We start from the raw sequence: 23,896 nt of genomic DNA on the forward strand, positions 1-23,896 counted from the left end.
TTTGTAACAACAGGAAATACATTTCCAGTGTAGAATACTATAACTCAACCCTGAATGTAACTTGTTCCTCAATGATATAGCAAAAATATCCAGTTGTCCAGTGATTTCCATTTGATCAATATACAGAACTATTGAACAAAAACTCTGCTTCGTTAGTACCGATGATGTTGCCACATAAAGACTCCTCTTTCTTCTGTGCATTGATACATTAGGACTGTGAAAGGGAACACAATCATTTGGACAGAGAAATGTTCATGTAGGCTGAATACAGATTGTGGGTCCCTCTATAATGAATATAAAATGTGTGTATACATAAATATCCTAGTAGCAAACATTCAGTTGCTCTAGCATACATTTGAATTTCATTTTTACCACCCAGGTTCAAACTTAACTGATGACATGTTTTTATTTATTGCAGAATTAAAATTTCTCTCAATGTTTTATTGCCGTTTAATAATATTTCCACATTCACAAGAACAAAAAAATGAACATTCCATCACTGCTAAATAAGAGAACCAACTACCAAAGACATAAACTGTCTTGACAGCACTTAAACGAAAGTATTTCACTTAAACTTAACTACTTAACGCATAGAAGTACACTACAATAAAAAAGCAAAGTAAAGAACTACAAAAGAAAAAAAAGCTATTCCTCTTACCATGGCTCAGCCTACAGTCTTTAACGTTTTTATTCCGGGAAACATGGCTATCATGAACGCAGGCTTGATGGCAGTTGAAGTGAGGGATAATAGAGATTGAGGAATATGTCTGCCAGCAGCAGGGTTTCATATTATTTTCTGTACATTATGTTTCCAGCGTGGCTGAAAGAAACTTTAAAACACATTTCCCACTGTGTGCTCTCCTTGTACTCAACTGTGTTATTAGGTCTGAAATAACAGCAAAGAGGAAAGTAGAGCTGTTATTTCCTTTGAACAGCAGGGCAGCAGACATGTATTAACTTCACCTAACTTCAATATTGCGGCTGTTGTTTCCTGAAACCTTTCATTTCACGGACATACCTATCATGATAAATACAGGAACAGTGTCTAGCTCTCTCAGAAGCACCGTTTGTTTTGTTTAATGTTGGTTTTGTTTCGTCGTTCATGTTTTTCTAGGAAACAATCCAAAGGATGATGTACACTTTTGAGTCTAGAGACTGATAAATTATCCTCATCCTCCCAACCTGCTCACTATTACTATGAAAGTACAATGTCCATGTTCTTATTATAGCGTGTGAGCATGCTCATGTGCTAATTAGCATGAATTGCAAAGTACAGCAGAGGCTAATGGGTCTTTAGTTCTGGAGAGATGTATGTGCACCTCGCTAAAGTCAGGAGGTTTTGTCCCAGTTGAGCTGAAAAAACTGACTAAATTCAGGCATAACGAGTTTTTTTCAAAGTCAATTTTTATTTGTGTAGCCTAATATCACAAATCATTAATGTGCCTTAATGGCTTTACAATCTGTACAGTGTATGACACCCACTGACCTACCTTTGATATAAAAGGAACATGTGAAAGACTATTGCTGCATATTTCAAGGCCATTTCCTACCAGAAGCTTGATTATTTATCACGACCCATCATTCACCTTCAGTCAGAAAGCGGTGTTATTGCACTTTAACATAAAAATAAAAACTGTCCTTGATGAGAAGCTCTTGAACTGATCTTATCTTTAGTTCTAATCTTACTTTGTCCTTTAAAGCTGAATAATAGAAGCAATAATGTTCTACGTGAGTGGTTATGCTGACGAGAGGATCATAGATCTCCGTCTTCATGGCTCCTTGCTTGATCGTCTCTCTCATTTAAGAAACAGATATTCATGTTAATCGTCCCTCTTCGTCTCTGTCTCTCTCCAGTCGTTGTGCACGGCTCAGAATGTGAACTGCAGAGATCTGGAGGGAAGACACTCCACTCCCCTTCACTTTGCTGCCGGCTACAACCGAGTGTCGGTGGTGGAGTACCTGCTGCAGCACGGGGCAGACGTTCATGCCAAGGACAAAGGGTGAGAATCTTCATGTTATGATTGAATTTGGGCCGAGTTAACAGGCAGGTGTCGCATGTATATGTATACACGTGTAAATTGCTCATTCAAAGGTCACCTATTATGCAAAATCCACTTTTTCACTTATTTGAGTCCCCTCTGTGTAAAGAGATTCTGAAAGTTTCAGGAAAAAAGATTCGGCATCTGAAAATGAGCTGATCAGATTTTGCCCACTTTGATATGTTTTTTTGGCTTGTGTAGCCATTAGCCAATCACCAACCAAGGTAACCCCACCCCCCCCCCCCACCCCCCACCTTATCACCTGAATCTCCTCCTAGAGCACCATTGTGTTCTTTTTAACCAAATCTCTCTCAGAGGGGCGTGGGGAGTGGCTCCTTATTTTCCTCTAACGTAAGAGACAGAGAATCAGCCATTTTAAAACAGGGCTGAAACAGAGGGGATTATGGGTAATGCTGCAATGATCTGTTTGGTGTTTTTCGAGCCAAACACTTCAGAAACATATTTTGTATTTATCTGAGACCTATAATATATTGATGAAAAACAGTATAATAAGTTACCTTTAAATCCTGATAAGTGATGAAAGTTATTCATTTCTCCACAGAGGCCTGGTCCCCCTCCATAACGCCTGTTCGTACGGTCACTACGAGGTGGCCGAGCTGCTGGTCAGACACGGAGCCTCGGTCAACGTGGCCGACTTGTGGAAGTTCACGCCGCTCCACGAAGCCGCCGCCAAGGGCAAATACGAGATCTGCAAACTGCTGCTGAAGGTTAGCATGCACTTTCCTTTCCGAAAGCCTTACAAACTCTCCGTGCAACAAATGAATATCAATGAACTGAACCATAATCAACTATTGTTTGGATACCCAGTGGCAGCCACTTCTATGAAAATCAGACAAGTCATGAATAAAATGTGTGGAATAACAGTCATTACAGTCCTTAAATTGGCGGTATATGCTAAAAGGTGTGATTTGTCATGGTCTCTGGGAGTTTATTCTAACCAATCAGACTACAAGGCTTGTGAAATGTTGCAGTTTTACAGCTTTTGTTTTCCATCACAAACACCTCCAGACAAAGCAACACCCCCACACTGTTGTTGCCATATGGAGGCGCATAAATTATTGTTAGATCAACACACAGCAAACTGAGACAAACATCAACTGCAGGGAAAATGTGCTGCTTCATCATTTTTATCCAATGAACAACTTTACTGTTGCAACACAAAGAGATGAAACTTGGAGCGATCTGTTGGACGCATTAAGGACAATCAAACAAACAGAATGGGAGAAAAGAGTGGCCAAAACAATACTACAGAATTGGAGTTGTGTTAAATAGATTTAGAAACTATCGCTCGTATGGATAGGACATGGGACAGAGAGGGATCAGCAGTGAGGCGGTGCAGCCAGAGATCGGTAAGGGCAGACGGACAAACTAGTAAAAAAACGAAAGTGCTGCACCCAACAGTTCACTGCAGCAACAATCACTAATCGGGGGGGAGGGGATAAGTGCAGTTGAGCAGTGCTGGTGGTGACAAAGTAACAGTGTGGGGATGTGTGTGTGTGGGGGGGGGGGGTGTGTGGAGTTGCTGGAATGACAGATATGGTTGAGCGGAGTGGGCAGTGTTAAGGAAGGTGACAGCTCTTTGGGGAGGAAAGTGGTTTTCAAGTGAAATGGAAAAAAGACTTAGCAAATAGGTCATGACTTAAAAGCTGAAGCAGAAGAAAAGCCACTGGGATCTGTGTGGAGCGTGGACAAGTGAACACGCGGAATTCCATCAGTTCAGCTCATTGCAGTCTTTTCTTCTGAAACCTGAGTGGAAGTGACAAAACATTTTTAGAAATATCGCAAAAACAATCTTGTTAAAATAGTTGATGTAAAAATGATTAGGAAAATTCAATTTGGTAAAAGAGAAACAAATTAAAGGGGCCCTATTATGCTCAACCCTCTGAAGGGATTTGAGCCTTCGCAGACCATTTACATGCACACAAACCTATATAACACACTGCAGGAGAGGGAAAGCCCCAAAAAGCATAATGGGGCGGATTTAAGGAAATAAACGTGATGTATAGAAAAGCTTTTGCTACCCTGAAGAGACCAAATCAACAGCTAAATCCAAACAGTTTTAGGTCCATCTGGCGGTTATCTTGTTGTGTCCACTTCTGCTGCGGTGGTATAAGGGTTTTCAAACTGGACAATTGTCGCCATCTACTTTAAATCTCGCTTCACCAAGTCCTATTAATACCTTAATAGTAGTTCATCGAAAAACAACCGCCATTCGCCTAATCCATTGCCAATTTTCGCATCGTTTATTCAAAAGTTGGCAACATTTATGTAAAAAGCATTAAGGCTGTTCTAAAGACTTTCTAAGATTTATGATGGCCTTTCCCTTTCATTAGTCTTAGGGTTATCAACTAACTAACTAAGACAACTCTCCCCACCGCAATGAGATGATTTTGTAGCTAATTCAGCAAATCCTCCAGTAGCACAATCCGCCTCAGCAGCTTCGTTCATGTTCATTTAACAAAATCTCTTATTTATTTATAGCGAGTGATTTTTATTTCCCGTCTGGTGTGACCTCAGTGTCAGTGTGTGACCCTGGAGTGCCGCTAACTCTCAGTAAGTGCTCTCCAAACAGCCGTTGACTTCAGAGATACAGCAGCTCCCTCAGGCCGCTCTGATCTGAGGTCTGGAGGCAGAGGTTAGAAACACACATACAGACGATCGATTCTTCAAGGTGGTGGGAAGGTTTAGCATTTTTCCACTCTGCTTGGAAAAAATCCTAAAGTAAGCTTGAACTTGGCAGTGCCCTCATTTCCCCTCTAACACACACGTACACAGAATCCCGCACATGGGAGTTAATCTGCCGCGGCCCCCGGGATACAACTGTTCTCTCTTTTTGGAGTTCAGCAATAGGTTTTCTTTTGTCTGCTCTGTTTGTTGTCAACTTTCTTTTGTCCCCTTTCTGTGTAGGATCTGTGCTCGGAATAAAATGTGCTCCAAGTGCTGTGATTTTCAGCGGGGATTTTGTGATGCACAAAACACGTATTAGCATTTCTTTTGTTGGGAGAGAAGTTGAGGAACATAATGCGTTTCTCCTCCAATTAAAGGAGAATCTGCTTTGTTAGCACTTGGCTTGAAACGTGTGAACTCCCATGACTTGTGATCTGGGTGGGATGTGTCATCGTCTTGCAAGAGACCGACCTTCAGGCAAGCTGTGTGACATTTTCCTTTTTGGCTTTCTTTTTATTATGGATGTCACTGTTCACAATAAACCCCCATCTGTGACCATGTCTCTCTAGACCATGCTAGCAGTGCGGTCTAGAGAGGGTCCAAACTGAAATATCTGAACAACTATTGGCTGGAATGCCACGACATTTGGTACAGATGGCATTGCTCTCAGACTCAGCTCTATCTTGGGTTTAGCGCTAATTAGCAAATGTTAGTACAGCCTAAACGAGCCACTAGCATGACTGTAGAAATACAATTCCTCCAAAAATGATCATCTGTCTGTCTATAAGTTACTCACCTTGTGTATTTCTCGAATGCCTCCACGATGAACAAAGAATCCAAAAACTGAATTGAAGGAAGTGGATAAATGATTTAAATAGTACATTATAGCAAAAAAGCATCTTTTCTTCAATCATCTAGATCAGGGGTTCCCAAAGGGGGTTCGCGAGACCCCGAGTGGGGGTCGCGAGATGATTACAAAATTAAAATTATTATTATTATTTATTTTTTTGAAATTGATAAAAAAAAATTATATATATATTTTTGTAATTATTATTAATAATAACGTTCGCATTGACATTTTTTTCTTTGACAATCCACTAGCGCAGTGTTTCTCAAACTTTTTATTAATTTTTTTCTGAAAGGAATTCACTAGCACCCCCCCCACGTCGACAGGGGGTCGCGGGCTGAAAAGTTTGGGAACCCCTGAACTAGATCACGTAAGTTGATATATGACACTTGGATTATAGGGGTTTGGTCTGAACTGGGTAACGGGCGCCGTGCCCTCTTACTTTTGGCGTGCGACCCTCGAACCAAAATGCTGATTTTCCCCATTACATTTTAAAGTGAAAACAATATTTTTGTTCTTCAAGAATGGTATTATAACTAAAGAAATATGAAAATATAGTCCGTCCGACGGTATAAACAGCTTTGTTTTTATGGAGCTCCGACGCCTCGTTGTTTAACGTCCGCGCCGCGATCTTGTATATGGGCGTTGTCATATATATGCAAGATCAGAGCCCTCATACGATATTTTTCAAAAAAAAAACCTGCTGTGTGTAGACTGGATGATTTGAATTTTTTTTTTGCTGTTGTTGGCCATCATTTACTTTCATATATCAAGAAATGTCTCCTTTTTTGGATTCTTTGTTACCCGTGGATTCATGCAAATTCAAGGCAACAGTGGGGGACTAACGGATACACAAATAATCATTTTTGGGAGATGCATTCCCATCATCTCCTTTGTGCGCAAATCAAAAAAATAAAAAATGCATCAGCTTTTCTGAGCAAGATAATTGTTCAAAGAGCTCAAAGGTTGCAAAAGTATTCACTTCTGTAAACGGGAAATCTTTCATGAACTGAATATAGGCTGAATCCATCGAAAGACTCACAAAAGCGACATGTGTTTATATGTTAATGTCCCCAATTATGACTTGAATGGGTCTCTATTCTCACTTTCACTGAGAGCGAATAAATTACAGTGAGAATATGATTACAGCAGCAGCAAAGGGATAATAGAAAAAGTAGGGCAGACAAATCAGAGGAGGGATAGGTTCGAAAAGTTTTTAAAGGGGAATACAGCAGCGACAGATGTTTAACGGACAGTTTCAGGACAGCAGTGGATACCCGGGGGAGTGGTCTCACAACATCAAGCTTTAATGAGGGGTTTTACAAAACTTGAAATGAAATGACAAGTGAAAGTGTCACCTAGGCATTGAACGATGAAAATGTTTTTCTTTCCAGCCCGTCTCCAGGGCTTGTGTTTTCCACTTCGCTGGGTGTCCTGTCCTCACCCCTCTCCCTCCCTCTCTCCCGCAAATTACCTTCATCCCCCACTCGCTTGTCAAATAGAGGGGTTTCCTCTGGGATTCAAACAGTAAGGGATTTAGGGGACTGATGTTTTTGTTTAGGGGAAGTTGATGACAGCTTATATTCTGTACCAGGAGTATGGTGGCTAAATGATTTACAATAAGGATATAATTGGCGATTCGATTATTGTGCCTTTTGTCCCTTTTTTGGAAAATATATCACACTCATTCTAATGTTCATTATAAACATGAGGTTTTTGTCCATGCTACCATATGCCTATTTTGTACCAACATTAAGCCATTTTGTCTTTGTCATGACAGGAACATGTATGCTTTTTGATTGAAAACACTGTCTGCCATAAATATTGAAGGACTTACGGTTGATAAAACATTTACCTTTTTTTTTTTTTTAAAGAAAAATCTTTATTTCTTCCTTTTCTGTTTTGGCCTGCAGCACGGAGCAGATCCCACCAAGAAGAACCGAGACGGGAACACGCCTCTGGACCTGGTGAAGGACGGGGACACGGACATCCAGGACCTGCTGCGAGGGGACGCCGCGCTGCTGGACGCCGCCAAGAAAGGCTGCCTAGCCCGGGTGCAGAAGCTCTGCAGCCCCGAAAACATCAACTGCCGGGACACGCAGGGACGCAACTCCACACCTCTGCACCTCGCAGGTAATTCACATGAAGAGACATCGAATAAAAAGCTGCGCACACATTCACAGATCATTCTAATAAGTTGGTATGTTACGTTAGAGGCTAAATAAAGGATTAAAGCCAGCTTTGTTTTTACTGTTTGGCTGAAGTTTGTAGGAGCACATTTGAACATGGCGTATCTTCTGGTAGAGTCACAGAGTCTCCTGGGATTTGTGCCTAGTGTAGTGCCAAGAACAAGGTAGTAAACACCCAGACATCTGAAGTGTTCAGGGCAGAAACAGAGTGTTCTCTGACAGGCAGACTGGAAAACTGAGCAATTTCATTATATTTTTTATAACACATAAATCACTTATTTGACTGGTGTTATTGTATGAAACAAAGTGAAAACCCTCATGGTGTTTAAAAAAACACACCGGTTTATGTCATTTCTTACGTGGCATGACATCCATGAAAAAGGTAGCTGATTGGTTCCTTTTTAAAGAGTCCCTTTTATGCTTTTTTTGGTTTTCCGACTCGGAGTGTGTTATATAGGTTTTTGTGCATGTAAATCTGCAAGGGCTAGAATCCCCCCCTGATTGGACTCCTGTATTTACTTCAGTAACATCACTTTGTGACACTCGCGCTTCTACTGGCAGCACATTGTATCTGATAGGCTAAGGGGTGGGATACCTCTAAGCGGTTCAAAAGTCACAAGAGAGCCGGCCAGCTAACCAATCAGAGAAGAGTGGGCTCTGGTTTCAGACAGAGGGTGAAAAGAGGTGCTGCAGCACAGGCAGGATGAGAAAAATAAAGAGCTTTTGAAGATTAAAGCATGTAAACATGTCACAGTAGAGGCACTAAATACAAATATGAACCTGAAAATAAGCATAATAGGGCCCCTTTAATCTTTAACAAATAAATGAAGGTAATTCATGTTACAGATAGACATCGTTTTTTAACCGTTAAAACCACATAGAAAAACAGTGAAACGGTACACTCTGCTAAAAGAAACCAAACCAAACAAAGGGGTTCAGCATCTCTGAAATATACCTGGGAGCCTGACCACACAGTGCCTCTAAAGCAATCTGCAAGATCCTAAAATAAGTAGTTAAATGCACTGGGAGCAGTGTGGGGAGGCGGGGGTGAGGGCAATGTGTTGTTGTTTTTATGGCGACATAAAACTAGTAGCTATAGCGTACTCTATATAACGACCTTGGATCTCACACAAACTTGACGAAGTTTTAAACCCTGAAAGCAGAGATACTGTGGGTCTTCTAAGGTGCACACACACACACACACACACACACACACACACACACACACACACACGCACGCACGCACACGCACACGCACACACACTGGATTTATTCAGGTTCTGTAATCGTGATAAGCTTCAGAGATAACACCACTCTGCATAAACATAAGACAGGAATGTCTTTGAACCGCACCTTTAAATGTCAGGGAGTGGCAATATTTAGATAGTGTATTTTTATCTTTGTGCTTGGTACATTTACTTATCGAGACCGCCATAAAACGACGGGCACACACTCTGACACGATGGGGAGATTACAAAGGAATTTTGTGAGAGCTCGCTTAAGGTTAGGCTAAACTATGGTCTCTTAATCTTAAATAAAGTCACGTGGTTTAACGTGTTATCATAATGTTGGAATTAAACCGTGGTTGTCAGGGGTGAAGGTAAATGCCTCTGCCTGCTGTGTTTCTTCATATAATCCATACAACATCTGTTCCTGTGTTTTTAAACTCCATATTTCTAAAGCGTTTCATTACTAACCTGGTGTGTGTGATGATAAAAGTATATCTTTATACGAAACCATTTTTGCAGCATGAGTGGCATTTTTAAAGTTAAGAAACTGCAGAAAAACACTTTGAAGGTCTTTTTTCTTCTTCATAGCGCTGACCATTTAGACACACACCCACGCACCCTCTGCCTTGCTTGTAAAAGGAAAAGATGATTATAGGATGTCATGCTGCAGCTTATGTAGGCTGACATTGGCCGTATCTAATTTCTGAGATTCCCCTCCTCGACTCCTATCCTCGACTCCTATCCTCGATACTTAGTCCCGCCCACAGGAGATGCGAGCGGAGGAGTCGAGGAGGGGAGCCGAGGAGAGAGGAGGGGAAGCAGCAGGCGGTTAGAGAAATGAGAACTCCTCTCCTCTGAGCGGCCATTTTAAAGAGACGTCCATTAATGATGACAGGAGGCACATCAGCCCTCTGTCTGATGGACAGATGTGTTCATGACGACTTATATATATTTACTTTTAATTCATTGACAGTGCGGTATAATGAGACAATAACAGACTACAGATACGGACACACGCACACACATATATATATATTTATATAAATATATACCATTTCAGAATCAAACAAGTATGAGAGCACTCTTATAATAACGTAACACAATCAGAGACTGGATATATCCAACCCCCCCCCCTGGTTGCTACAATGAGGAAAATAAATTCCGGGCCAAAAGTTGCATTTACAAGTATTAAAAGTAAGCAGAGGACACCAAACCAACTGAGACCTGTCTGTCCGCTGCACCTACACACACTGTACCTACACACACACTGTACCTACACACACACTGTACCTACACACACACTGTACCTACACACACACTGTACCTACACACACACTGTACCACACACACACTGTATCTACACACACACCTACACCACACACACCTAAAGCATATAATCAGGCTACAGCCGTTGTGTATTTTATTATGTGAAGCACTAAATGGTTTTAGAAAAATATCGACTCTTTGTTTGTAGATATCTACTAAACTAAAGCAAATACAGAGAGTAGGTCTGTTATACTGAGTGATATATATTATACACACTGCTCTGCTTTCTGCACGGACCTCACAGCTGTTCTCACTGTAAACATCGCGTCGCGATGAAAGCAGTTACTAAAATAATATCCAGGGGATGCATGCAGATCTGTCATTGGCTGAGATAAGTCCGGCCGTGCGTCACGACTCTTTTTAACATTTCTGTTGCCGGAAATGCATCTACGAGCCGTGGAGGACCGTGGAGGACCCATCAGTGTATCCTCAGTTAGAGCTCCTCCAGAGAGCCTCCTCGACGCTCGATCCTCGGTCCTCGAAGTGCATTTAGAGAAATGAGATGTCCTTCAACATGGCGCGCTGAAATCCATTTCCGGGTCACTACCGGAGGACCGAGGAGGGGGAATCTTTGAAATGAGATACGGCCACTGTCTTTCCTCCTCTCTCCTTACCTGACTTTATTTTGTTTCTCCTTTTCCCTTATTTATCTGACTATCTCTCTACTGTGCAGCGGGCTATAATAACCTGGAGGTAGCAGAGTACCTGCTGGAACATGGAGCCGATGTGAATGCACAGGACAAAGGAGGGCTCATACCTTTACACAATGCTGCTTCATACGGGGTGAGACTCACACACACACACACACACACACACACACACACACACACACACACACACACACACACACACACACACACACACACACACACACACACCCGTTATTCGGCAACACTGCAGTCTTGAGGACCATGCTGCTCACATACTTGTTGTCAACTCGTATCCAATACAAGTATTAACTGTTCCATTAAGTGCTGAGACAAATTAGGCTTTTACTTACTGGCGCAACAATTTGTATGATCAAGTAATTGATAAAAAAATATCAAGAAAACCAAATATTCAGTTCCCAGTTTTTTTATTTAACAATTTGTGTCTGGAGAACTTTTTATGACAAAACTAGCAATTTAACGACATCCTCTTGGGCTTTGGCGACGTAGTTTTGCAATAATTATTTGGGAATAACTGCTAAATAAAAAACACTGGGAGAATGAATTGACTTAGATAAACATCGTAAAGTTTCTCAACTGTCAAAGCAACATTTGTTATTTATTATTTGAGACTTTAAATCTATGTCTCATAGGATGCATATCCCAAATATGGAATATTGTTGCTTACTTAGTGCTGACGGAGACTGAAAGCGTCTTGCTGTTCACAGCTCAGTTAATGCCTGCAGATATTTGTTTCTGTTTACGTGGGATGGTAAGAACCATATTAATTCCGCCCTACTTCCCAATTTATATAATTATCATTAACCTTATTATGACATAATTCTTAAAAATCCATGTAAGTAGTTTTTCCTCCATCCGTTGTCCTTGGTTGACTCTCAGTCACATCTTGCTTATAGCTTAACAGCATCCTGCTCCTGTAAGAGTCATGAGTAAAAACTTGATGAGCTGTGCGTTTTGGACACACACACACACACACACACACACACACACACACACACACACACACACACACACACACACACACACACACACACACACACACACACACACACACACACACACACACACACACACACACACACACACTCTCTCTCACACTCTCACGGATCCCCCGCTGTTAATCCAGACAAGCTACATTGTGTTTGACGCTAAGACAAGAGCCGGAGACCCAATGAGGAAAAAAAGAACAGGAAGAGAAGGAAAGGAAAGACCAGCGGGAAAACAAGAATGATGATGAAATTAATAATTCACAGTTTCTCTTCCAGACAAATCACACACACATTTAAATAAAAAGTAGATTTTTACAGCACTCTTACACCATGGCTTCATTCATTTCCTTTATTGCTGCTGTCTCTCTTCCATCCTCCCACCACCTGCGATTCTTTCTGCTCTCATTTTCTTTCTTTTTTTACAAGTCTTTTTATTTCATTATAGTGTACAGTAATCGATGCCATTTCATTTATATTGTAATATCACAGTACCACAGTACAATCACTACACTCCCCCCTCCCTCCCTCCACCCGCACATGCCCACATGGGCGAAACCAAAAAAAAAAAAAAAAAATGCTTATCAATATAACTTAAACAACAGAGCCATGAAAATAGACATAAAACGGAAAAAATAAATAAACCCACATCAAAGTAAAACAAACAAATAATTTTACAATTAATTATACAATACAGTGACAATATAGACAATGACAACACAACTAGTATTTCCGGCCGTCAGGAAAAATAGACACAGAATGCACCATTCCATCACTGGTCATATCTTAGATATATTTTCCAAATAAGAAAAAAAAAATGGCAACCACAGAGCTTGAAAGATATTTCCACGATTATATTTTTCCAATGTTATTTTCTCCAGAGGTAAAAAATGTGTTATCTGCTCATTATCTAATCTCTACCTCCTCCCCTCTACTTCCTCCCCTCTACCTCCTCCCCTCTACTTCCTCCCCTCTACCTCCTCCCCTCTACCTTCTCCCCTCTACCTCCTCCCCTCTACTTCCTCCCCTCTACTTCCTCCCTTCTACTTCCTCCCTTCTACCTCCTCCCCTCTACTTCCTCCCCTCTACTTCCTCCCCTCTACCTCCTCCCCTCTACTTCCTCCCCTCTACCTCCTCCCCTCTACTTCCTCCCCTCTACCTCCTCCCCTCTACCTCCTCCCCTCTACCTCCTCCCCTCTACCTCCTCCCCTCTACTTCCTCCCCTCTGTCTAGCACGTGGATATCGCCGCCCTGCTGATCAAGTTCAACACCTGCGTCAACGCCACAGACAAGTGGGCGTTCACTCCCCTCCATGAGGCGGCGCAGAAGGGGCGGACGCAGCTCTGCGCTCTGCTGCTGGCCCATGGAGCCGACCCCACCATGAAGAACCAGGAGGTGCAGACGCCGCTCGACTTAGCAACGGTATGAGAGGCTTTTAGAAGGAATCATACCCAGAATCCGCCCTCAGTTCTCCATATCAGGCGCCTGATTCCTGTTATGAGCCAGCCAACGGCGATATCATTAGCAGAACTGATGTTTGACTGGTTGTGAGAAACTAATCAGACAGAAGGGTTTTAAGGGTGGGACAGATAGCGTCAAAACTTCTAGCTCCCTAATGAGGCTTCCTAATAAGCCTCCTAATAAGGTTCCTTGCCTGTAGGTACCATAGTTTGCCGGTGTTCCCTAGGGAATAACAAGTCCCTCCTGCTGATGTCGACAGGAGGATCGACTTGTCATGCTGCTAATATTATCACAATGCATCTACAGATTAGAGGACAGAACATGCTTGTAGCGTTTTATTGTTGACTATAAATAACAAGCCATGTTGTTTAACACAGAAGTAGCAGTGTGCTGAACAGTCTGATCATTTAAAGACTGTCAAACTGAACCTCACTTTGAAGGACAGCAGGAATATTCCAACTGCTCCTTCAAAGTGCATTTAACTGAAGAGCTGACAATAGGCAATTTGATTTGAAATGAACAGCAGGTCAGTTTTTAAATCAGGCATGTTCCCCCACTATTCACGTCGTGCGTGTTAATTTGATGAGGCGTTGTGTTGCTCTTCTTGGCAGTTATCTCAAGGCACTAATAAACAATCCAAACACATGCAACTAGGCAGTGAGAAATTCCTCCACATATGAAGTGAAGATCATTAGAAAGCCCACTCTTGCTCAATTCATGACATCCGGGTGACCAGCAGACTTTAGGAGGATAGATATTTGCTACATATTATTGTCAGTTCATACAAAAACATTATATTATATTAAAACTAGAAGTAAATACTTTGTTTTAGCTGCATAGAGTTTATTAACAATTTTGCTGTCTCTTTGTCTGTCGCAGGCTGATGACATCAGAGCGTTGTTGATTGACGCCATGCCTCCCGATGCCCTGCCCAGCTGTTTGAAGCCCCAGGCCACTTTGGTGAGTGTGGACACAAAGTACAGACAAAGGGCTTTTTGATGAAACATAATCTTGTAGTGGCCATATTATGTGTTAGCTGTAAGAAAAAACTGCTAACATATGTGGAAATTATGCTAAATCGCTCATTATTATAATAAGCTGAAGCAAGTGTGAGAATTAACATTGTATTAATGTAAGAAGTGTTAACGCTTAAAACAACTGAATGCATTAAACATTATATTTTCAATTGAAAGCTAAGGGTGCATCTATGGCTATTTTAATTGTATTCTAGATGTATTCATTTGTGTAAGAGGCTGAATAAAGAGTTTTTAGCCATTTTAGCATGAAAAATGATTTAATTATAGTAAATCTAAATATATGTGTATATATAAACAATGAAAGCAGCTGGTAGAGATTGCATTGTAAAGAGTTGTAAACTGTCAGTCAGTCAGTACAGGAGTTTAGTGATTCAATTTGACCCATTGTTCCATTGAACCAAATCTCCTCTCCCTCTCTCAGGTGAGTGCTAGTGTGGGGGGTGCAGGTGCGGCAGGGGGCGTTTCTCCGTCTCCATCCCCATCCTGCCTGTCTGCTGCCAGCAGCCTCGACAACCTGACCACGTCCCTCAGTGACCTCACTGTGGGCGGGGCCACCGGACCAGCTGATGGAGCGTCTGGGTCGGACAGGAAGGAAGGAGAAAGTATGTACAGTTTCCTCTTGAATCAAAGTTTAGTTCTTTTTAAATGAGAACCTGTTGTTTAAGAAATGACCTAATAATAGAAGTTTAAAGCAAAGTTTTGTTATTTAATAAAGTCAAAAAAGTCAAAGCGTTTGTTAAGAAATGGCCAAATAATAGAAGTTTAAAGCAAAGTTTTGTTATTTAATAAAGTCAAAAAAGTGAATCTATTTCAGCTGAAAGGACAGAGTCTAACACCAGCAAGTTAGAACTAGATCTGACAACATACAACAGAAAATACACTCAAAACAAAGGGAAAGTCTCAGCAAGGCAATGTACATTACAGGAAGTGTTGAAACGGTTTAAACTTGCATACATGGTAATTACAAACCTAATGTCAATCCTTACAATGGTCGAAGTGAGAATTAGTAGCTGGATGTGAATTCAAACTGCAGGAAAATCAAACCAGAGAAGGAAGTTAAACACTTAAATGAGACTTAATGATACATTTACTACAATACTGTGTCACAGCTGATAACCACGCTGATGTGTTTCTGCAGCTCTGCTCGATATGACCATCAACCAGTTCCTGAAGAGCCTCGGGCTGGAACACCTCAGAGAAACCTTCCAGCGGGAACAGGTACGTCCTTTTAAGTGTTTAGGGGGAAATCAAAGTGAGAGGGAACAGCACAAGGTGTGAACAACGGGAGAGGATGAAAGTTGGAAAGAGTTACAAGGAGAGATTGCAAGCAAAGTATTTTTATAATGGAAACACTTTGTATTCTCGTAGTTCATTCGCTTCAGGGTTACATACTTATTCCGTCTTGGTTTGAACTCATTTCTCAGTTTTCTTTCCTTTGGCCCTTCCTTTGGTTTTGTCAGTCCACCACTTTGGTCCAGACTGAGTTATCTCAACAGCAGATGGGTTGCCATGAAAACGGTTTCAGACATCCATTTTCCCCTTAGGATGAACTGTAATCACTTTGGTTTACTTTTTTATATTCTATCTAGGGCCATCAACATTTCAATTGTTTCACTTTAATGGATTAGTGTGGCTTAATAGCTAAATACTTGCAAACTAAATTATAATCCCATCGGACTCAGCTGTCAATTGTGTCAAAATTGTGAGTGGGGATGTCAGAGGAGAGACAGAAGAAGGATACAGATGGATGGAGGGAGAGAACAAGAAAGAGGAAGAGAGGCTTGAGGAGAAATATGAAGAAAACAGACAGAAAGAAAGAAAACAGACAGATATAGAAAGTAACACTGAAATGTGACGGAGATCAAAAGGCTTCACAAAGAAGGACTTGGATAAGCCATAGCTAGGATGTGTGCTTGTGTGCATAAAGGAAAACACACCATCATGAATATCCAGATGAGAGGAGTGAGATGGAGGTGACAGCCGGCTCGGTGTTAACGGAAACCCTTTTAATCTCACCAATAACAAGAACTAGGGCTGCTCGATTATGGCAAAAATCATAATCTCGATTATTTGGGTCAATAATTGTAAATGCGATTATTAATGTGATTATTCATTGACTTTGAAAACATCCATTTATTAGAGAAAAAAATGTTGAACAATGTTTTTAACAGTTGATTACCCTGAACTTTAAGTTGAATTCAACTGAAAAATAATAATAAAAAGTATTAAAAAAAAAAAAATAATAAATAAATAATCGTTTTATTTCGATTACGTTGTTTTCGTAATCGTTGCAAGCCATAATCGTAATCGTGATTAAAATAAGATTAATTGAGAAGCCCTTACAAGAACTCAGATTCATACAGAAGAGTTTACAAAGAATCAAGAGATTTAACTTCAATCTGCTTTCAATGATCAAACTTCACTTTGGAAAGCCAGAAACATTAAGCTGTAATGGTTCAAAAGGTTCTGCTCTTGCATCTGTTCCCTGTGTAAAGCCCCAAGGCTGATTATCTGTTGTTGTGGAAAGGGCACTTGTCAACACAAAGTGATTCTCTTATTGCAGTCTAGTTGTAGCCCCTTCGTGCAAAGAGAACGTAATCATGTTTCAAGACAAAGCGATTCTAACTGCATACATATAAGAAGTTATTTAGCTGGAGATTCTTGGTGGCAGTTTGTGCTGATGCTGCTTTTTCCCCTTTGTGTTGAAAGTGTGAGATGGCAGCTTTAAGTGTCAGCTAGTAATGAGATCCAGGCGGAGGTTTCACTTTCTGTTGTTTGAGGTGATGAACTCAAGTTGGTGTGAGAGGTTACGGCCCCGTAAAGGTTTCATCTCTTGGCTGTGATTTCTAAAAATGAAAGTGAGGTTTTTGTCATCAGTTTACTGAGGAAAAACAGAACAATTCCAAGTTTCTGTTAAGTCTCAGTAAACTCCCATCAGTATATAAGCTATGATGAAACACAGCTATTACAGAGGAACGTAGGTAAAGGTCAGCGTTTAAAAGCGCCTCAAAATACTTACAAAACTTCACCGTCGCCATTTGCATTTCAATGATTTGATTACTGCCGTTCATTCACTGACCTTTTCTTCATGCTGCTTCTATCTTTCTCTCATGAATATTCATCCATGCTTGATGGCCCATTGTCTCTCTGATATGTCTTAGCTCCTTAAACGTTCTGTATTGTTGGCAATCTCACTGATCAGTTAAAGCCATTGTGACCAACATTTGATTTGAGTTGACAGATGTATAAACAGAAATATGGTTTGAATAGTTATTTGACACTATGATTATGAAATGTTTTTCTTACTTTCAATTTACAGTCTTTTGACAAAAGACAACCAGAAGCCGGACTGACTGAGGTGTGTGTTGTTTCCGGGCAGATTTCGCTGGACGTGCTGGCAGACATGGGTCACGAGGAGCTGAAGGAGATTGGCATCAACGCTTACGGTCACAGACACAAACTCATCAAGGGCATCGAGAGGCTGCTGGGAGGCCAGCAAGGTCAGGAAACACACACACACACACACACACACACACACACACACACACACACACACACACACACACACACACACACACACACACACACACACACACACACACACACACACATCTGTTCCTTTATCAGATTCACTGTTTTGAAATAAAAATAGACAACACTGGAAATCCAATTGGCTAATGCAAGGAGGTCTGTCTGACTGCGTTTCCTAACAAAAGCAATAGTTCGTAGTTGCACACCTTTCCATTCATTGCACATGGAAATTGCGTACATGATACTTTTGTAGTAGCAAACCAAAATATAGACTATCGGTTGAGTTACGGTTGAATTGCAGTCAACAGAAATGAAGGCTCAATTACTTTACACACTGGGATTAACAGGTACCCAGAGACACATACACACACGTTCATCATCACCAATAGTGACATAGTGACTAACCAAATACATGAATTCCATCTACATATTCAGGCCACTTCTCCTGATCAATTGTGAGCATGCCTCAGATCAGCACAGAAACACCCCAGATTGTATCTTTTCATCGATACATCACTTTCTTTTTGTTATTTATGGAAGTATAGCTGTTGTAAATGATTTTTCTTTTTTATGGTTTCATCTTTTACCCTTCATGTGGTCTGAATACCCCTTTTTTAAATGTGTATTTTAGGTGCAAACCCGTACCTGACGTTCCACTGCTCCAGCCAGGGCACCGTGCTTATCGACCTGGCAACGGACGACAAGGAGTTCCAGTCTGTGGAGGAAGAAGTACGAACATGCACTATCATCACTACATTCATGAGTCTATAGCAGTCTGGTCATTGAAGTTCTGGTAAAGGAGACGTTGTCACCTCCTGCTCCTCTGACTACATTTCACTCTAAATGAAAGCGGTAACTGAAGTAGACAGCAGACATCACTCTGAATGTGTGTGAAATGAATGAGCACCGTCAGATGCTAACAGGTGATTTAAACTGTAATTATGACATGAGATCCTGAAAAATGACATGAGGTCCATCTGGTCTGTTTATAATGATAAATTGAGCGCTGCGTATATTGAAAATCGTATTTTATAGTTATTCATCATTTCTGTCTGGGTTTATAACAGTGTTGTTGAAGATTGATGAACACTGTTTTAAGATGGATACAAGATATAATATATCTATTTTTATAATTGTATAACTCGGTATATCTATTTTTAAAGTAGACACTTATTTTAAAGTGGACCTATCATGCTATATTTGAATAATATAGTGTAGGACCATACCTATATCAGGCATATTTATACTTTTTATTTTTCAAAATACCAAACAGATCATGTATTTTAGCCATTTCTCATTTCGCTCAATTCAACACTGTCTTTTCATGGGCTGATTCTGTGAGAACAGCACCATCTACAGGCCAGGCATATGTACTACAGCGTCTCCAGCGGCAATGTCCGTGGCTGTCTCCTCCTGATTGGTGGAGTTGGCCCAATAGCCGTAGCGCCACTTCTGTGACGTCACAGAAGTGTTCAAATCTGGATCAGTCTGTATCAGATCCGTTGCAGACCCTTTTTAAGAGATTTGGGTATGGAGGAAAATAGAGAGGGTTGTGTTTTCTGACACTTGGTGAGTTCCCTGGAACACCGGGGACACATATTCATGTATAAAAGACGTACAAAAGTGCATTTTGCATGATAGGTCACCTTTAAGGTATTATGTTTATATACATATTTTTTGTTGTTTCTATTTAAATGTTTCAAACTATTATGTTATTTCATTCTAAATTGGATAAACTGCCACAAAACCCAATTTTCCGTGGGATAAATAAAGTGTAAGTATGCATTAGTTTTAGCTAGGCGTACCTAATAGGGCTCAAACACCAGATATACATCTATAAATAATAAAACATCCGAGTTAACAGAACACTTTCAAAAGGTAATCTCAGTTTGAATTGATAACTGAGGTGGGCATAATCATTTTTCGGACTATAAAAACACTCCCAGACTGCCGATAGAGGTAGAGAACGAGTCCTCGTAGAGCTACGAATCACTCAATGAAACTGCGTCCCATCAGCATGTTTTATCCCACACATCTCCCATTTTAACCTTAAAAGCTTTGCATAAGCGAGGCATTCTAATCGCCTCCTGTCTGTTCCCCCTCAGCTTCAGAGCACTATCCGAGAGCATCGCGACGGAGGCAACGCGGGGGGGGTCTTCAGCCGGTACAACATCATTAAGGTGGGTACTGACAACAGTTTCCATTTTCATTTGACACGAGTTAATTAACTCACAAAGATGGAAGTTGTTGCGTTTTCAAATCCATTTGAATACTTAATTCATCCCTAACTCTGCTTCTCCTTTCATTTCCCTGACTGCAGATTCAGAAGGTGGTGAATAAGAAGCTCCGGGAGAGATATTCACACAGGCAAAAGGAAATAGCAGACGAGAATCACAACCATCACAACGAGCGGATGCTCTTTCACGGTAAACACACAGGGGGGTGGAGTTTTTATAACTATATCACTAAATCACAAACTGCTTTTAATCTGCTTTTAATATTGAGTTTTATATATTTTAAGTGTTTTAATTATGTTTTTAGGATTTTTTACTCTAAGTGTCTTTGAGTTTCTAGAAAAGCGCTCTATAAATAAAGTGCATTATTATTATTATTATTATATATTAGGGAATCCAACAGCTTGTTGATTTACTTTTCGAATACAATGTAATGAAGTTATCTTCTTTGTCAACATGTGTTCATATCCTAGAGCTGTTTAACCGCTTTGGAATATAGTGACGCAGCCAAAGGCTAGAGGCAAATTCATGATGCATGTTCCTGTTCTCTTGAATCTGTTTCTCAGAAAAAAAAACTAGAATGACTTTGAGATACGTCCTCCATATCTCAAAGATTCTCTGCTGCTTTTTTAAAGAGGCTTTCAAAATGCACCAAAATCTTAAAGATTCAAATGAACAAATAAGAATATGTTGAATTTGGAAGTAGTTTTTTCTCTTTATAAAGTTGTAATCACATCTCTATTGCTTCAGTCACTTCGTCTTAGTTGACAGAAGGAAAACCGAGCATGCTCCAACGTTCAGTCACTCCAGTGCTCCGAGATGAACTTGGCTTCGTGCTGCAATGTTTTCAGACTTTCATTTTTTCATTTTCATCTTTATTTCGAACAGATTTAAAAAAACAAATACAAAATAATAAATGTGAAAAACAGAATACCGTATTGTTAGAATACAGTATTTATCAATATTCATAATAATATTTATATATTCAACAAAAAATAATAATAAGTGTCCGAAAGGGAGCAGGAGGAAGCAAATGCTTATTCATTCCCACCCCTTACTTACTGCTAATCAATGATTATCCTTTAAATCATTTCTGCAAGTTATTCCTACTCACATCTTTACATTTACAATCATTTCTCATCTTCAATCACCTTTCTTCATTCTCATAGTTTTTCAAAAAGGTGTTTCTGTACATCCTTTTAAACTGAATGATGCTTGTGCTTTGTTTGAACTCCTGCTCCAAACCATTCCATAAAATCACCCCACAGATTGTTATACTCATACTTCTCAGAGTTGTTCTGACCTTGAGTTGTTTAAAAAGTAGATTTCCTCTCAAATGATACCCACCCTCTCTGTCTACGAACAATGTTTTTAATTTCCTGGGTATATGATTTGTGCCGTTTTAAATTGAACCAGATCAGTAAACTTCAATAATAATACATTAGTGTGTTCAAGATATCCAACATTATTGATAACTCTTATAGCCCTTTTTTGTAATATGCATAACGGGTGTAGGTTGGTTTTGTACGTGTTTCCCCAAATCTCCACACAGTAAATCAGATATGGTAATATCAGTGTGTTATATAGAGTATACAATGAGTTATAGCCCAGAATGTATCTGGCTTTTCCCAATATTGCGATTGTTTTGCGGTTTCCAGCTGATTTTGTGGTCTAAAGACTTACAGGCTGACTTCAAGTTTTTTTAAATCTAACAACATTTATAGCCGGTACATTAAACAATTTTGGTACATTGGTACACTCGGTAAGAAAGGACAGGAGCCTGGAGAAGCTGCGCCTCCCCCCTGACGTCGAGGTGATTGAATCCACGGGAGCGGTGTGGTTGTTGTTGATGTTATCAGCAAAGAACATCCGGTTATTAATCCTCCATGTCCACTTCCAACAGCAAGGCTCCGCCTGGACACATCCCTCAGGACTGCAGCAGGGTTCTGATCCTTTAAAACTTTAAACACTGCAGAGAAGAAAATCCCAGGAAGTCGTCTGGCTTCACTGATGCCTGAAATTGTGCGTCTAGCACCAACGGACACACCATGTTCAAAGTCTCTCAGATCGTGGATTTCCCAGAGTAACATTAAGTCCAACAGTATCTCAATCTCTCTGCTTCCTTTAAACTTCAGCTTTTAGTTATTTGTGATTTACAGTCTGGGGTAGAGAGCTGTTGAGAGACACTTTGTTTTAATCAAATTCAAATGCTATTGGCAGCTAAAACAAGGAGGTTTTCCAGATGGCGTCCCTGACCCCCCCCCCCCCCATGCAGAGTTTCTTTCATGTGTTTGTGGTTTTATGGCCTAATCTGTGTCTCTTCTCCTGCCAGGTTCCCCTTTCATCAATGCCATCATCCATAAGGGCTTTGATGAGCGACACGCCTACATCGGTGGCATGTTTGGCGCCGGGATCTATTTTGCTGAGAACTCCTCAAAGAGCAACCAGTACGTGTATGGGATTGGTGGAGGCACGGGATGTCCCACCCACAAAGACCGCTCCTGCTACGTGTGCCACAGGTGAGATGACTCATTAGTTTAGAAGAAATATTACCCGTGTCCCAACTCCACAATACAAACAACTCTAATCAGGGTCTGATTAGGAAATCCTTAAATGACCAGTTTACTGAAAGATGTGGCTATGCATACTTAGTCCACTCAACTTTTTGATGGACTAGATTGTCCCACAATGCATTGCACAAAGAAACAATTGGAGACCCAACATTAAGCTTTCTTTCCCTGGCTGTTTTCTCCAAAGCTTACATTTTGATAAATGTCTATCTGCTCTTCTATCATTTCCTGGTAGTGCAAAACAGCCCAGCACATCAAATTCTCTTATACTTATGCTAAAACAAAGTACTATGAAAACTAGAATGTACTATTATTAAGTATAATAGAACATTGGGAAACAAAGAAATCAGGAATTTTATGATTTTATTCAATCAAAAAAAGTATTGTAGAATTTTAACAGACAGTATTTATTATGTGAGCTAACCATTGACAGCCTGATATTGTGTGTTTGCATTTCAGGCAGATGCTGTTCTGCAGAGTGACGCTGGGGAAGTCCTTCCTCCAGTTCAGTGCCATGAAGATGGCCCACGCCCCCCCCGGACACCACTCAGTGATCGGGAGACCCAGCGTCAACGGACTGGCCTACGCAGAGTACGTCATCTACAGAGGGGAGCAGGTCAGTACACACTTCCTTTCAGAAACAAGTTGTGATGCTTTTATTTAAATGTTTAAATAATCTGTGGACTATATAGTGGTGCAGGAAAGAGTGCCTAACCTGGTACTATTTAACTCTTGAAATCTGCAATGTTTTTTTGAATGAGTTCCTGATGAGATGGCTGAAGTAAGGTGCATGATTAATTCAAGCTTACAAGGTTTTACCGTTTTGTTATATATTTTAAAATACAGTAATAATAATACAAGATCTTTAGAAAGCGCTTTTCCTGATGCTCAAAGATTCTTAGTATACTGACAAAAGATGTCAGTATACACCATCTTGTAACTGTCAGCCTACAGCAATACATATCGACTGCACCACTCATTTCATTGTCATTTGTCTCAAATATATAACAGGTTTAACATTGCTACCAAATTTCCTGGAATAGTCTTCGAATGGAGCAAAAAACTAAAAATTCTATTTCCAGGGAAACTGA

General features: G+C 40.5%; 1 protein-coding gene across 4 annotated transcripts in view; it reads left to right on the plus strand.

The window, feature by feature from the left end:
• Positions 1-23,896, plus strand: part of LOC307025839 (poly [ADP-ribose] polymerase tankyrase-1) — a 90,093-nt gene that overhangs the window by 62,459 nt on the left and 3,738 nt on the right. For 3 of the 4 annotated variants that reach the window (XM_079660763.1, XM_079660764.1, XM_079660765.1), the window contains 14 exons: positions 1,855-2,000; positions 2,602-2,767; positions 7,488-7,707; positions 10,992-11,101; positions 13,206-13,394; positions 14,313-14,393; positions 14,892-15,072; positions 15,609-15,688; positions 17,790-17,970; positions 18,633-18,730; positions 20,107-20,181; positions 20,322-20,427; positions 22,568-22,754; positions 23,265-23,421. In XM_079660763.1, coding sequence (XP_079516889.1) covers positions 1,855-2,000; positions 2,602-2,767; positions 7,488-7,707; positions 10,992-11,101; positions 13,206-13,394; positions 14,313-14,393; positions 14,892-15,072; positions 15,609-15,688; positions 17,790-17,970; positions 18,633-18,730; positions 20,107-20,181; positions 20,322-20,427; positions 22,568-22,754; positions 23,265-23,421 — 1,977 coding nt within the window. The remainder of the gene's footprint in view (positions 1-1,854; positions 2,001-2,601; positions 2,768-7,487; positions 7,708-10,991; positions 11,102-13,205; positions 13,395-14,312; positions 14,394-14,891; positions 15,073-15,608; positions 15,689-17,789; positions 17,971-18,632; positions 18,731-20,106; positions 20,182-20,321; positions 20,428-22,567; positions 22,755-23,264; positions 23,422-23,896) is intronic. The other variant, XM_079660762.1, reaches the window with a different exon arrangement.

This window comes from Notothenia rossii (assembly GCF_949606895.1).
Source record: "Notothenia rossii genome assembly, chromosome: 11".
NCBI lineage: Eukaryota > Metazoa > Chordata > Actinopteri > Perciformes > Nototheniidae > Notothenia > Notothenia rossii.